General features: G+C 50.0%; 4 protein-coding genes across 4 annotated transcripts; 1 reads left to right on the top strand and 3 right to left on the bottom strand.

Moving 5' to 3' along the window:
• Positions 1–375: 375 nt before the first annotated feature.
• On the bottom strand, positions 376–3,330 carry ALTATR162_LOCUS283 (uncharacterized protein; the record flags this gene model as incomplete). Its single annotated transcript, XM_043307876.1, has 2 exons — positions 376–2,744; positions 2,799–3,330. 2 exons carry the CDS (start codon positions 3,328–3,330, stop codon positions 376–378), a joined length of 2,901 nt encoding a protein of 966 aa, XP_043163811.1.
• Positions 3,331–4,400: 1,070 nt separating this feature from the next.
• ALTATR162_LOCUS284 (uncharacterized protein) lies at positions 4,401–9,293 on the top strand (the record flags this gene model as incomplete). Its single annotated transcript, XM_043307877.1, has 7 exons — positions 4,401–4,736; positions 4,782–5,093; positions 5,140–5,334; positions 5,386–5,452; positions 5,734–6,324; positions 6,377–6,987; positions 7,035–9,293. The coding sequence occupies 7 exons, from the start codon at positions 4,401–4,403 to the stop codon at positions 9,291–9,293; spliced, it is 4,371 nt and encodes a 1,456-aa protein (XP_043163812.1).
• Positions 9,294–9,760: 467 nt separating this feature from the next.
• ALTATR162_LOCUS285 (uncharacterized protein) lies at positions 9,761–11,500 on the bottom strand (the record flags this gene model as incomplete). Its single annotated transcript, XM_043307878.1, has 3 exons — positions 9,761–10,766; positions 10,817–11,310; positions 11,369–11,500. 3 exons carry the CDS (start codon positions 11,498–11,500, stop codon positions 9,761–9,763), a joined length of 1,632 nt encoding a protein of 543 aa, XP_043163813.1.
• Positions 11,501–11,895: 395 nt separating this feature from the next.
• On the bottom strand, positions 11,896–14,611 carry ALTATR162_LOCUS286 (uncharacterized protein; the record flags this gene model as incomplete). Its single annotated transcript, XM_043307879.1, has 3 exons — positions 11,896–12,095; positions 12,146–13,166; positions 13,214–14,611. 3 exons carry the CDS (start codon positions 14,609–14,611, stop codon positions 11,896–11,898), a joined length of 2,619 nt encoding a protein of 872 aa, XP_043163814.1.
• Positions 14,612–14,999: the final 388 nt, after the last annotated feature.

Raw genomic sequence — 14,999 nt, forward strand, 5'->3', positions numbered from 1 at the left:
CTGATCTGAGCGCCTTGCCAGCATGGTATCTCAACAATTCGATGAAAAGTACGTTAACGAAATGAAACTTCGCGCTCTTCTGGTCAACTTATTTGGGATGGGAAGGTTTAGAATCAATGTATGAGCTATGAGATTGTTTAGTGTTGTCCTGACTAACATATACGGCACAGACCGTGGACGATAACTTGGTGGTAGAACTCCCACGGCGTTTGACTGCAGTACGTCAGCCCTTCGCCCCAAGTCATCCTATGTGCTGACAAGAACGTTAAGAGTGAAGAACTATCAGTAACAAAGTAAAGTCAGTACTTCGTCGCAGTTTTGGAAGGCTGCGATGAAGCCTGTCTTAGGGCTGGTGAACTTGGATTACTACTCTGTCTACAGGGGAAGGGAAGACCGCTGTAACTCCTCCAGAATTTCTTCCTGAAATTTAAGCAACAGATTTTGGACACTTTTCTGATCTCCATGGTTGTCATAGAACCTCATGCATGCCAGAACTACCTTGCAATACCCAGTTCCCATACGCGAGGGAATGTACTTTTGAGCATACTCTAGAAGAAGTCCTCTGATAACGTCAGAAGAGGCGCCAGGTGCAAACAGTTTATCCACCGTTCTCCACATCGCAATCTCGAGGAGTACGACGCCTAAGGCATAATACTCGAACGCAGAATGGAAGCCAACACCATCCTCAATGTAGGCGGGATGGATGAAGGCTTTCTCTTGCATCGAGATACTGCCATCGGAATATGCTCCTTGAACCAACTGCCGGCTGTGTTGGAACCCGGTAAGGTAGACCTGCGTCAGATCCACTTCGGTCAGATCCTGCCCTGGATCTCGCAAAAAATCAAGGTTGGAGGAGCATATGTCTTTGTGAATCCACCTTGTCATGTGCAGAGAGTGAATACACGAAGTTACTGCCTGAGCTAGAGCAAACTTGTCGTTCAACGTCGGGTTTCTCATGGGCTCTTTGGTTTCGCGGATGATTGTTGCAAGCGAGACTGGTTCGGCGTCGCTTCGGTTGCGCGGGAACTCGTACACGTAGCCAAATTTCTGCTGGCTTGGTAGATGATATGCTCCCAAAGACTGTAGGATGCGCATATTTTTGGGTTTAGGCCGCATCTGGAAGAGCTGTGCTAGTTCCTGAACTCGGGCTAGAACCTCCTTGCCTATGTCTGCAAACTTTTGTTCGTCTGCGGTGGTAGACCAAGTTCCCGCATACGATCTCTCCTCCACTAACACCTTCTGTCTATCGACTTCACGAAAGCCGTGATAGTACCAACGAGTTGTCAGACGACTAGCATAAGTCGCTGGCTGATTTATATCGCTCAATAAGGCAAGATCGATCATCGTAACCGCTCCTTTGGACACTAGCGAGTCCGATGATGACAACATGAGTGACGCATACCGTGCTGCAGCGAGCAAACCAACTTCTTGATTTTGTGGAGTGTCTTGGGAGTTGCTCAAGAATTTTTCGCCTTCGTTTGGCGCCGTGGCGTTGCTAGAGTCAGCCAAGAGTTTGACGGTCTTTGTGGCGGAGACTGTGAGCAGCTGGAAGATGTTTTCTATCGTGGGCTTTAGTAGGTGGGGCGTGCCGAGGAAAAGGGCGTCGTTGGTCGATGCCATGATTTGTAGAACCTGTTCTTGAGCGTCTGCGTCATCGTAATGGAGAGGCAGAAGGTTTGCTAGCTTTACACTACAGCTCTTCAAGAGGTGTAGCATGCTGTCGTACTGATTGCTGAGATCAGGAATAGTCTCCTGCATCTGCTGGGCGAATGCCTCTAGCCCATGAGAATAGCCCCAAGCTCGCAAGCGATTTCTTTCCAGTGCCAGCTTAGATTGGAACACTGAAGGCAACTTTTCGGAATCTTCACTACTCTCCACGTTGGATTGGAAAACAATACTAAGCATCCAACGACTTAGCGAAGAACGACTGAAGCTCTCGACCACCTCCGCAGATGTCGGCCTTTGCTTTGGATCTACAGCCAGGAGCCACGATGACGTATCGAAAAGCAGTGATTTGGAGGAGCTTTTATACATATCCTTCATCCTGTGGTACCAATCGTGGACTACGGGATTGACATCACCGTCGTGATGGAAACAATTGTGTGATCCATATCTCCCTTCCACTATGCGCTCTTTTCGAAACTCTTTAACAGCGTCTGCTCCTCCAAGACAATAAGTAGCGAACTCGCCAAGGACACATCCAAAGGACCATATGTCATATGCTCGACCAATATCTCGTTCTTGAAGCGTAACAGGATCGCGAGCCTCTGGCGCGGCATAAGTTGGCGGTGCGTGCTTCCATGGCGTCTGCGTGTCTTCCTGGGCATCCTTCAGGCGAGCGAGACCGAAATCAGCCAGTATCAGGCGTTCCTCTTTTACGAGAATGTTTTTCGGCTTGATGTCGTGATGGTATCCATGCCTCGTAATCCGTTCAGTATCTTCCTTGTTTTTAGTCAACGGGCGGAAGTTGTGGAGGTAGTGTAGGCCGTTTGCTAAACCACGGAAAGAGTCCACAATTTGAGCGAAATCCTGGCACCATTTCGGTTGAGTCTCGTTGAGGAGCAGGTCATGGAGATCGCAATCCGCAACTGGGAAGAGGAGGTTGCAAAGTCCGTGCTGCGTGTAGGACGTCACAATGCGCACGAGATTGTCGTTCTCCAAACTCCGCAGCAGGAATAACAGATCTGACTCTCTTTTCTGTGCCTCGGAAGACGACCTGGAGGAAATTTCCTTTCGCACATATTCTGCTCTTTCTCTTTAGTCCATGTCACACTTTTAAAGCTCGTGGAATTACTTACGTTGCTCCCTAAAGGAAGCCTCGAAGTTATGATACAAAGGATGAACTTTGACTCTGAATACAGTTGAAAATCCCCCAGAAGAGAGCTTCTCGTTTTCCAAGAATGGCAGAACACGTTCCGACTCTATGTCTTTGTGCGCATGCTCTCGAAGTTTCAGGGGAACAAACTCCCACTGGAGCTTACGGAAATGCGTCACGGACTCTGGGAAGAGGTCATGCAATAACGTTTCGTCGAAAATGGGCAGGTTCGAGTCTAGTAAGTTTTTCTCCAAACATTTCTTTAGTCGCTGCTCAATTCTCAGTTCTACCAAGATAGCGAACAGTTTTCGGGCGCCCTCCGTCACTTCTACCGAAACGGGCCCTCGTTGGTGAGGCTCAAATCCAAACACAGGGTCTTCGAGAGCTCTTTCGATCGTCGGAATTGTCAGCAGTTCGAACAAGCCAGCCTCGGGTACGAATGAGAGGGTAACGTAAGTTCCACCTGCGATGTCGAATCTCCTAAGACGTTGGAAAGCTAATCGCAGTTCGTCCATGTCCTCGAGTTACCCATAAACGATAGAGGAAGAATCAGACACTCGGGGAGGCACAATATCTCTACCGGTGCAGCGATGCTGTGAAGGCTGAAAAGATAGCTCAATTCAAGCTCACCGGATCTTGGCGACGTTCCTCCTCCACCACTAACAAGCAGGCCCGCCCCTCCAACACAGGCTCAGTTCAAGTTCGCCGTATCATTGGGCGTACTGCCTGCAATGCGCCTCGTAATCAACCGTGCCAGCTCAGAGCGCGTCGTATCGTCAAGAATGTACATGCATGCGAACGTGTAGCCCAGCGAGGCGCGCCACTAGTGACGGCGACACATTGCGATCTCATAACCATACGTATGTCGACGAGGCTGGCAGTGCATACACAAAGCCCTGCCAGATGGAAGCATAGAACGTTTTCCTGTCATTGTCTCTTGGGAGGTTTGATCCTTACGAAACTTCTGAGATTTGACGCACTGCTGGATTGCTTTTGGAAAGCGTATTCGGCACTCAAAGAAGCCTCCTTCATCACGATGGATCATTTGATTTTGCAGATATACTCCCAAGCGTCTGCCTCGCACATCGATATATTCACCCGGCAAAAACTCCTCGTCGAGAACTTGGATAGGATATTTGCAGACCAGGGCGACATTGAAACGTGGGAGTATCATGGCACGGCAAACAGCTTGAAGGAATTTGCAATCGCGTCAGTTGCAGACTTCGATCGAAAGTGCATGGTGCGCATGAACACTATCACGTATAGTTTCCGTCATTGACATAATCACAGACCACTCGGCGCCTCGGAAGTCGGGCGTTGTGAGCATCATCTGTCGATAACTGCATGTAGCTTACTGAAATATCATCTAGCTTCATCACTCAAGGTCATTCTTGGAGCCGACTGCAGGTGGCCGCAGAACTAATGCTACACATTATATCTTATTACCAGATCACTCCATTGATTTTAGACTTCTTCCACTGTTTTGGCGCGAAGGTAACAGGCGAAGATAATCCTTACTATGGGACATTTCACGCAAGCTTTTCTCGTCAAGCTGAGAAGACTCCCACACCAACCAATCTACACTATGGTATGTAATCCCTTAGAAACTTTCGTAGGTCCTTCACTTATCTACGAAGACTTCTGCTGTCACTTGCGACGATTTGAGAAACACGGCAATGCGAAGTTGAAGGATCCTTGGTCTTTACGGCAAATGACGGCATGCCAACGGTTTGACATGGTAAATCAGACATCGACCTGGATCTTCATCAAGCCTATGGAACATTTCCAGAAGAAGTTTCGGATGCTCCTCTGCGGTGATCAACGAAACAACCCCATGGCTCCGCACCTTCTTTGCCTCTCAATGGCGTCAGAGAACTGGAGGTGGTATATTGATTTTCTGCGAAGGCGTTTGGGTGAGTTCGTAAGTGATAAAATATTCTTCTTTCAACACGCTAATCTCTCGCAGGTCGAGAAAGCAACATTTGCCTCTTTTGATGCTTCAAATCTCAACTACGATATCAGTCTTGTGGATAGCCAGCGCCTCAGTACGTTAGAGTCAAAAGTTACCGTGGCAATCGCTGTCCTGGAGCAGAACCTCGCCATCGGACGAGGCATGAAAAGGCATTGCAGGCGTCTTTGGCGGATCAAAGGCTTAAACATAAACCAAAGCCTACAGGATACAACGGAGAGCGACATTGAGATGCAGTTGACTCACCTGGGTCTCCACAAAGCATCCTGTGAGCTTCTGCTTCGACGTATCCAAGGGACCTGTTCAATGGTACCGTTTTCATGCTGCGTAAACTGCTTAAGCTGACGGCTGCTAGCTTTTAAAGATCAACGATCTGAGAAACGACATGATCATGAAGGATTATAGCAAGATAACGACTGAGCTAATCGGAATGACGAATGCGCAGAACAAAAGCTTGCATGCGATAGCGCATGGTGCGAAGCTTGACTCTCGCATGATGAAGATACTCACTGTCATCGCGATAGCGTTTGTGCCACCAAGTCTCATCGCAGTCTGTTTTTCTCTCCCCTGTATGAGATGATAGTTAGCTGACGACTTGCAGTCGATATTCTCGTCTGACTTGATCAAAACGTCTGATAGAGACGTATCTGGCGATTCTTTCCGCGTCAGTAAGGATATGTGGATCTTTGTTTTGTCGTCTTCGACGATTACCATGTTGACGGTGTTCAGCGCCTTGTTGTGGGCGCAGCGCAAAGTGTGACCTTTCATTCGTCACCACGTGGTCGGGCATTTCGCGCTAAGGCTGCGTGGCGCTGGGCTATTATTATATCGTTATAGGATGATGGCACCTGGCTTTCAAATAACTCAGCCTTGTGCCCCACCATTGCACACCTCTTTCATTTCCCTACCCACGGCACCTTCGTGTATATTTGATTTGTAACAATGGCAGGCCGAACCGACTTATACATGTTCGGCAGTCAATCTGGGAAGCGTATACTTTACTCTGATGTCCTTTTCCAGACGTCCTTGGGGCCAACTTTGATGGAAGGAGTCCCTGAAATCGACCACTGCAACTTCATCTACTTCTGCGCCGAAGCACAAGCCCTAGGAATCGATTTCCTTCCTATAACATGGCAACCATATATGGGCCTGGGAGGAATTGGAGGGACGTCGAAGATCCAGCAATCGCTGCTGAGTGTTGATTTCAGTTTGGCGTTCAAGTCTATTGACCTTGGGGGCGTTCTGCAGGCTCGCCAAAATGACGAATTGAAAGCGATGTATTCGTTGTTGAGGGCAGAGATTCAGCATATGAGGAATCCGTGTGTCCTTCGCTGTCCCCATATCATGCTAGTCGACGGTATCTGCTGGAACATTAATAGTGTTGACGGCAGCATCGATCCTGTATTGGTGTATGAAAGAGCTGCGCTAGGAGACTTATATCACTACATGACCTCTGGTGAGGGACGTTTGTTGGATATTGAGAATCGGATCAAAATATGTCGAGACATCGCGATAGGTCTCGAGACATTGCATGAATGCAGTAAGTGATCACATCAGTAGTATCAAAATTTCTATGCTAAGCAGACTGGCAGAGATCATCCACGGAGACGTCAAGCCCCAAAATGTTCTTATGGATCTTGTCGGAAACAGAATCGTCACGGCCAAGGTTGCAGATTTTGGGTATTCTAGGGCATACCTGAGCTCCGAGGATAAGCTCGCGGTGGCTCGTACAACACCTTGGTGCGCGCCCGAGGTCGCTGAACGGGCCGACGGGTATTTGAGCCACGAGGCGGAACGGACGGACATCTACTCTTTTGGAATGTTGTGTCTCTGGATGATATTTGCCAACGAGCTTGCAAATCATTTTGGCGTTAACCAAGACATGACTGATTTCAGCACGGCTGATACAAAAGACCAGCACTTGTGTTTCACAAAAATCAACAAGTTGAAGGAGGAAGATCGTCTGCGACTCATCTGTAGGGGGCTGACCTTGAATCTTCCTCTCGAGCCAGGACAAAAGGTTAGCCTGACTAAGGTGTTCGACTCATCAATTTCGCGCGATCCGTTGCACAGAACCCTCAACATGCGGCGAATTAGAGCGTTGCTCGATGAGAACCTAAGCGATCCCTCAGCGTTTCCCGCGGACATGATACCTACTCTCCACAATGAGAAGGTGGACATGAAAGAACACCAAGATTTCCAGGTACTCGTCCATTGATGTTGATTTCTTCAATACCTAATTTCTCCCAGATATCCGAGAGCGTGCTGCAGTTCCTCCAAGGTGATGTCCGAGTCAGAGAATTTGTCTTTCAATCCTTACTTCATCAAGCCACAAGCTCCACATGCGTCGCCTGTCAATCGAACGCCGCGTTTCAGACTTCGATATGCTTTTCCATTGGATTCGGAATACCTGCGGATGTACAATCTTGCCAACAATGGCTTCATCGCTCCGGGAAATCTCGCGTTGACCTTGAACGAGTACTGCATGGCATGAAAGAGTTTTCCGAAGTGGACGAGCCGCACCTATATCACACTCATCTCCTGAACAACCTGCACAATGACGGGTACTTGCGCAACATCGACTACCTTGACACTTATCTGCCAGCACTCTCCCTCGACAACATCAAAAACTTGTACAAACGCGAAATTGCTGACCTTGTCTTTTGTCTCGGACCGTCAGCTTTTTTTACGATGAGTTTGCAAGGGGTGTACGCGACCATCCTCAGAGAAGCTGGCCTCTACCAGGAAGCGGCAGCTATCCAAACTCAGTGCCTTCAACAACTCCTCCAGACTACATTAGATGACGGCACCGAAACACCGAATGCGCAAGTCTTCATGAGCGCGTTGGCTGAGACATATCGACGGCAAGGTGACTATCAACAAGCCGAGCATTATAACACAATGGTCAAGTCTCGTCGCACAGAAACTTTGGGCCCGGATCATCCTCTGACGTTGGCTTGCGTGCAGTTAGAAGGGATTCTATACCACGAAAGAGGCTTCCCGGAGGATGCGGAGAGTACTTACAAGCTTGTGATAGAAAAACGCAAGCAGACACTGGGCATATATCATGTGGGTACGCTTAATGCCATGAGCGACCTCGGAAATCTGTATCTACATCAGATGAGGTACAAGGAGGCTGCGGTGATACTAGAAGAGGAACGGGGTCTCTGTGAGAAACTTCTCGGTGCCAACCATTACAGCACGCTCACCACGCTCACTAACCTAGCCAACACATATATCGGATTAGAGGAGAAGGAGGCTGCGCAAGGCTTGCTCGACCGAGCGCTTTTTGGCCTGAGGCTGACTTTGGGAGAAGACCACCCCATGACAAGGTCTGTCATGGCCAGTTACGGTGCCCTGTACTACAGCCTCGAAGAGTATTCCACAAGTCTCGACTGGTATAAGAAGGCATTGCTAGGGATCGAAAAGCTGCTGGGAGCAGATCATCCGAGTACCACGCAAATCGCTCGGTCGATGGCTTCAGTCTTAGTAGCAATGGAAGCTGATTTCGGAGAGATCAGCATGATGTACGAAAGATGCATTGGGGCACAGAAGCGCCTGCTTGGGGAGAACCATCGAGAGTACTTGGAAACCCAGTCCGATTATTGTCAGTTCCTTTTTGAACGCGGCCACCTATCAGACGCGGAGTGCGGCTACCGCGAACTCATTAGGCACCAAGAAACATGTTTGGGTCCGAAGCATGGAGCTCTTGCTGTATCACTCTGCCAACTCGGTCAAATTCTCAGCGAGCTCGGAAAGGGGGACGCGGATGTGGCATTGAGACGGGCGGTCGATCTATCGATGCAGTATGGTGAAGGCAGGCACGAAATGGGATGGGAATGCATGGAGAAGCTTGCGGATCATCTCTGTCACACCGGATCAGACCTGCAAGAAGCCGAGACTCTATATCGCAGAATCCTCGGGGCAAAGCGCGCGGATCCGAACATCGAACCTATCGAGAATTATGTCATTCTCGGCTCTCTGGCGGACCTGTCCATGGAGCTAGGCAATCTCGAACAAGCAATTGTGGTGCGTAGAGAGATGGTTGAAATCAGTGAGATGTTTGAGGAAGAATACAACGAGGATAAAGTAGCGGTACTCGCAGATTTGGCTTTCATTTTGAACAAGAGCAAGCAGTATGACGAAGCAGAACCACTATATCGCAAGGCTCTGGAATTGGCAATCACTACTTTCGGGGACTCGGGAGAGAGAACTTTGGACTTGAAAGCGCATCTGGCCTGGAACCTGGAGCTCCAGGGACAACACGAGGAGGCGCGTGTCCTTGTGAATGACGCATTAGAGAAGAGTAAGGCGTGCTTGGGAATTGAAATGATGCGGCTGCGACTGTTAACCAGAGCGGCTGCTGTTTATTTTCGACAGGGTGACAAAGCGGCGGCCATCGTGCTCAGCCAGGAGGTGCTTGATGGAACTCGTGTTGTGTTCGAAGCGGAATCTGAAGAACTGCATGTAGCAGAGGCCAACCACACATTATACACGCAAGGTCTTTAGGGTAATCGTCTAGTTAGAACGATTACCTAGGTGTTACATAGACTGTATTCGTCGCCTTTTTCTTGTTAAATACCTCTCCAAGCGGTGATACCTATCGTCCAGCTAATCCGAGACGTGTTGAATGTTAGCATCCGATTACAGCGCGCTGCTGCTTATCCTTGGCAAGCTTTAGTAGCATCGCAGCAGGGCCTAGTAACAACGTAGCAAGGTTAATAGAGAGCCTTAACAACAGGTTTTGAGTAAATTCACTACATCATGCTGAATTAGGCGGTGAATGAGGACAGTTTCATCAAAGGACCTGAATTGGATAGACGATCGTTCTTATGTAGTGATGGGTATATACAATGGCGAATAGCTATACTTGCTCTTGTCAAGAGTCAGCGTATTAAATCCACAACCCATTACCAGCAGCCTATGTTCTTGAGATTTGCCGGAGAGTCATCTTCTGCCTCAAGGATGACCCTCTGCTACGAATCTTCTCGCATGGTCACTTTACAAGGAAAGCCGTGCACCGGGTGGGCTGCTCCCAGCGGCACCTGATAGGCTCTTTCCCCAAACACTGTCTTGATACTAGACGAAGGATGAAGGCGATCCCACTCATCGTACTGGTTATGCACATCGAACTCGCGAACCGTCATTGCTAGGGTGATCTTAATGTCAAGCATCGCAAGCGTTTGGCCGACGCAGTTCCTCGGACCAGCTTCGAAGGGTCGCCATCCTCCTTTCGGTGGATACAAAGGATGATTTGGCTCAACAAGCCAGCGTCCAGGCAAGAAAGAATGAGGTTCGGGCCAGTACTCTGGATTCCGCTGGATCGCTCCGTGAACGACCCAGATGTTGATGTCTTCGGTGGGGTATTTGTTCCCGCTCCTGTCGAGCAAGAACACGCCTGGAAGCCCGCCTCGCATACCCGAAGCTGGTGGAAATAGACGCAAGGTTTCTTTGACGACTGCGTTGGTATACGCGAGTTTGTTAATCCGCTCAGGGTGCTTCTTGAGAACACTAGCAGCGGAGTTGATACCCTCGCCAAAAACCTCATCAAGTTCTGCACGGACCCTGGCCAGAGCATCTGGATGCTTGGACAGCATATATAGGCTGTACACAATTGTAGCGGCGGTCGAATCATGCCCAGCGAACAAGAATAGGCGGATCTGAACAGTCGCCCATTTCTTGAAATCGGCATCGAGCTTGGCGGCAACTTTACGCTCGCTCATATAAGATGCGATAGCCATGTCCATGACCGATCTCGCACGAGTGGACGGCTCGTTGGTCCTCCAATCCTCATACCGTTTATCCAGCTCGGCGCTGAGGTAACGATTCATCGTTTTGCCGTTATACCACTCAGTCAAAGGTCGTATAGGGTTCCAGCGCTTGAAAGGATTCATTTCCTGGTCCTGGCAGTGCCACTCGATGGAGCTCCTCATTGCGGCTGCAAGTGCGTTGTGGCTAGTCATGGAATGGAGGCGGGTGTTGCTAATGCGCCTTAGTATATCACTTCCATGCGATGTCAAGGTCGCACTCACATCGTGATGGCACCAATGACATCCATCATGTAGTCGCATGTAAGTTCGTCCAGAGAGAATGTATCGCCCTTCCTCGCATGCTCCCGCAGCAGCGTCACATAAACTTCAGCTTCCTCGATGATGTGCGCCGTGCTCTCAAGCATCACCCTGTCACTAAAACCTGGGTTGAAAAGCGCCCTCGAACGTTTCCACTCAGCGCCATTCATGTCAAATAAATTCGCTCCCCCTGCAAACGGCGCGAAGAATGGTTTCAGGATCTCCGGCTTTGGAAGATCGTGTTCTTGACATGCTTGTATCGCAAGCTCGGGCGATGTGACAACAAGCAGCGGGCTGGTGAACGGCCAAAGATCGATATAAAAGCAGTTGTCGGAATGTTTGAAATCATATGATAGCAGGGTGAAGGTATCTGACTGCTGGGAGCCTTTGGGAAACTTCTCCAGGAGTTCTGGTAACACTTTGAGGTTACCGGCTGCAAAATCCCATGGTGGCATCGGCTTCGTGTCGCGTCGCATTAGCTTACAGCTTGCAGTAATGGTTGAAGGGATCGCATACTAGTCCTTGCTTCTTGAGCTTGTAGAAGATCATGCGCATCTTCACAAGCTTGAAAATGAACACACCAAAGGCGGCGACAGCTGAGGATAACGCGACTTGCCATGCCGTGCGCTTGAACTCGAACGAATCCATTGTATGTATGCTCTACTTCCGATGAATCTCGATGTAGAACTATCGCTTGATTGGGTATCGTAAAGTGGTGAATAGCTTATCGCTATGCACCAGGGTATTCCGTCGTGTGCGGCGCAACAGCAGTTCGAACTCAGAAGCTCAACAAGAAACAGAGAGAGTTGCGCGAAGGTGATGTAGTCGCATGTTGCTTGCCGTCGCATTTGTAGCTGCAGCACTGGTCGCGGCCGCCTGAAGTTGGGCTGCCCTACGCTGACGAATCAGAGTGTTCGGGGGCCACGGGGCCTGCGCGGGTGCGGTTTCCCACCGGCTGTTGTTGCGACTATCACACTTCCGCATCCTTCGTTCGCAATACGCGATACCTCGCAGGCTACGTGATTCGCTTAACCTGCCCTATCCTAATGCTCTGATATGCTAGACTTCAGCTCCTTCCACTTCGCCACCACGTCAGCTTTCTCAGCATCACTTGCACTTCGATATCCGACAGCCGATCGACGCAACTGTATGAAGAAGATCTCAGCTTGGAGAGCAGTGAGATGACGAGCCAAGAGCCCTCTCTCAATGCCTTTCAGAAAATATCCCGGCAGACCAAAGATTGCTAGCGGCATCAGATAAGCAGATTCTTCAACATTCGGGGAATCAACTCACCAGCCATCGAATGGAAGTAGAGGCCACCAAGACCTCTCCCAAGCCCTTTACCAAAGCCGAGTGCGCCTTCTTGCTTCGCACCAAGATATGGATGCCTTACGATACCCAGCAGTGCATCGCCGAAACCAAGTACGAACTCCTTCCCTGCGAGTTTGCATCCACTGCCGAAACCGGTAATCTCATCTCTTCGCCTGACCGGGTCATTATGAATAGCGTACGAGGGAAAGTTTCGAAAGCCGTTCGCAACATTGTAAAACAAAGCGACAGGAGCTTTGGCACCCGTAGCCGCAAGGTCACCAATGTAGTGAGCGGTGGCGCTTGTGATCTGGTATCCACGACCGCCCTTCGCTCTCCTCGCTGCGACTCTCTCACGAAGGGCGGTTAGCCCCGGCCGGCTTTGCGGTTTTTCGAAGTTTAGAGTGATGTCGTCTTCGTATGACTTTGCTGCCATTCTGTAAGCCAGGTGGTGGAACTGTTTCGAAGTGATGCCCTTCTCCAGGCTGAGCTCCGAATCATCCTCAGATCGCGTTCTTCCCAAGGCTTCTACGTCAGAATTGAGTGGTCTCTTCTTTAATCGTTGCGAAAATTCCGCTGTATCTGTCCCAAGAGAAGCCATGAGTCCACCGAAAGCAGCTACGGTACCTACAAATGGACCTTCGGCTCCCTCATGGGTATAGTAGTGCCGGTGTCGCAGTAAACGCAGATGTTTCACGTCTAACATCTTTTGCTCAACAAGCGTGCATGCGGCAAAGCCACTCAGATGTACTCCAGTCTGTTTGTCACGCCATGTAGCCAGTCGCTCCGGACAAATTTGACATCGCATTCCGTCAATGTCCAGTCTCTGCTCAAAATCTCGCGTCGTGCCCCCGGCACCATCTTCTTCCGCAATGCTCTCAGCCATCTTTTGAACAGCGACTTGAACAGAATCTTGAAGCGAAAAAGTGATACTATTAGCGAGGCTCTCTGCTGTCATCTGCTTGAAAGGAACAGGCACCGGGCCAGCACCGGCTTTGGCAATCATCTTTTACAAAGTTAGTTCGGTTCGGTGATACATTAACGCAGACTTACCTGTCCCCAGAAGGGCTGGTCGCCAAAGAATGGCACTACAACCGTCGGCTTTCCCAAGGCAATTCCGGCAGCCGTTGTACCAGCGCCTCCGTGATGAACAACACACGACACTCTTTTAAAGAGCCAGTCGTGCGGACAGTTGCCGATGAGGTAGACGTCGTCAGGCACGTCACCTGTGCCCACGCCTCCCCAGCCTTTGGATACTATCGCTCGTACCTTTGCTAGCTTCACAGCGTCGAAGAGAAGCTTGGTGAGGCCCACCGGATCATCGACCACTATACTACCAAAGCCAATGTACACCGGAGGCGGCCCTTTGGCGAGAAATTTGGCCAGGTCATCGGGTGGTGTGTAATTAGAACCAGCGTCCAAAAATGAAAATCCGGTGATGTTGATATGGTCGCCCCAGTCAGGCGGCCGTGGTATCAAAGCTTGAGACCACAGGTAACTATAAGGAATGCGAAGCCTCGGGAGCAATCGATGTCCCCACAGCGGACTCATCGCGTCCAAGCCTAATGTCTGTGTTCTGAATTTATTAATGACATCTCCAAGGCCTTGCCAGGTCAGCAGCTCCATAATGCCGAAGCTAAAGTAGTTGGCGACGGACTTCTCGACTTCTCCGTACTCCATAGCCGCGAGAGGGTGGTGGAAGGCTTTTGTGGGCGACCATGGCATCGTGAAGACCATGTGCAGCGGTATGCCGAGCTTCTCCGCGCAGTGAATGTGTCCCATTGAAGGGGGGTTCGCGATGATAGCGTCTGCAATGAAGAGATCCTCGGGCGCGTCTACGTTTAACGCAGATATCTTTTCACCCATACCATTACCGGCCTCAATACAGCTTCTCCATGTTCCTTCCATCATCTCGGCCATCTCTTTTCGTCGCTTGCCAATGTCGCCAGCTTTGATCGATTGCATGTTGGGGAGTAGACCAGGGTTCTTCACCATATACGCCATTAGTGCTTCCGGGTCGCCGCCAATCGAAAAGAACTCCACACCATTGCTTTCTACGAAATCTTTGAAGGCTGGATGCGTGCAGATACGCACTCGATGGTAATGTGGAGCGGCCTGGAGCAGCTTCGCGATCGGTATGAAAGGCTGCACATCGCCCCGAGAGCCACAAATATGTATCGCGATGTTCAACCGCGGGGCGCTGATGTTGGATGTCTTCTCTTTGACGAACTCATCTACCAGGGTCGTGCTGCCTTTTCGCGGTTTCACACACCGCGCAGGTCGGCATGCTGCAGCATCATCTTGAACCTTGTCGAACCAGTATTTCAAGTAAGTCGTATTCTTGTGGAATTTGATAGCGACCTGGCCGAAGGTATTGACTCGTCCGGTACTTTGCGCTTTTTCGTCATCGTATTCGCCGCGTTTCTGCTTGCTGCTGAAGTTGCGAGGCATTGCGATACCGACTGCGAATGCTGACTACATTGCGCCCTTGTTGAGATATAGGAACACAAGATTACAACTTGGATGACATAATGTAAGACTGTGCATTTTTGCTGCGTATGCACTCGGGCCTTTTGAGATGAACAATAGCGCCAAATCTCACCTCTTACTTTTTGGGTCCTAGATCTGCAGTTCGCGGAGCTTCCCGGGCGTGCTGCGCCAGTCACAGCACGCTGTCTCGCCTCGGTTGGCGATCAACCGCCCCCAGCAAACCATCGCTCGTACCATCGTACAAGTAATCAGCTTCGGCCGGATCTTCTCAAAAGCCTAGACCTCAACGCTGGTGCATCGCACCACTGCACAGATGACTTTGCGCATTTGCACGCCTATCGCGCTCGCC

The sequence above is a fragment of the Alternaria atra genome (assembly GCF_907166805.1).
Source record: "Alternaria atra isolate CS162 genome assembly, contig: 19, whole genome shotgun sequence".
Taxonomy (NCBI): domain Eukaryota; kingdom Fungi; phylum Ascomycota; class Dothideomycetes; order Pleosporales; family Pleosporaceae; genus Alternaria; species Alternaria atra.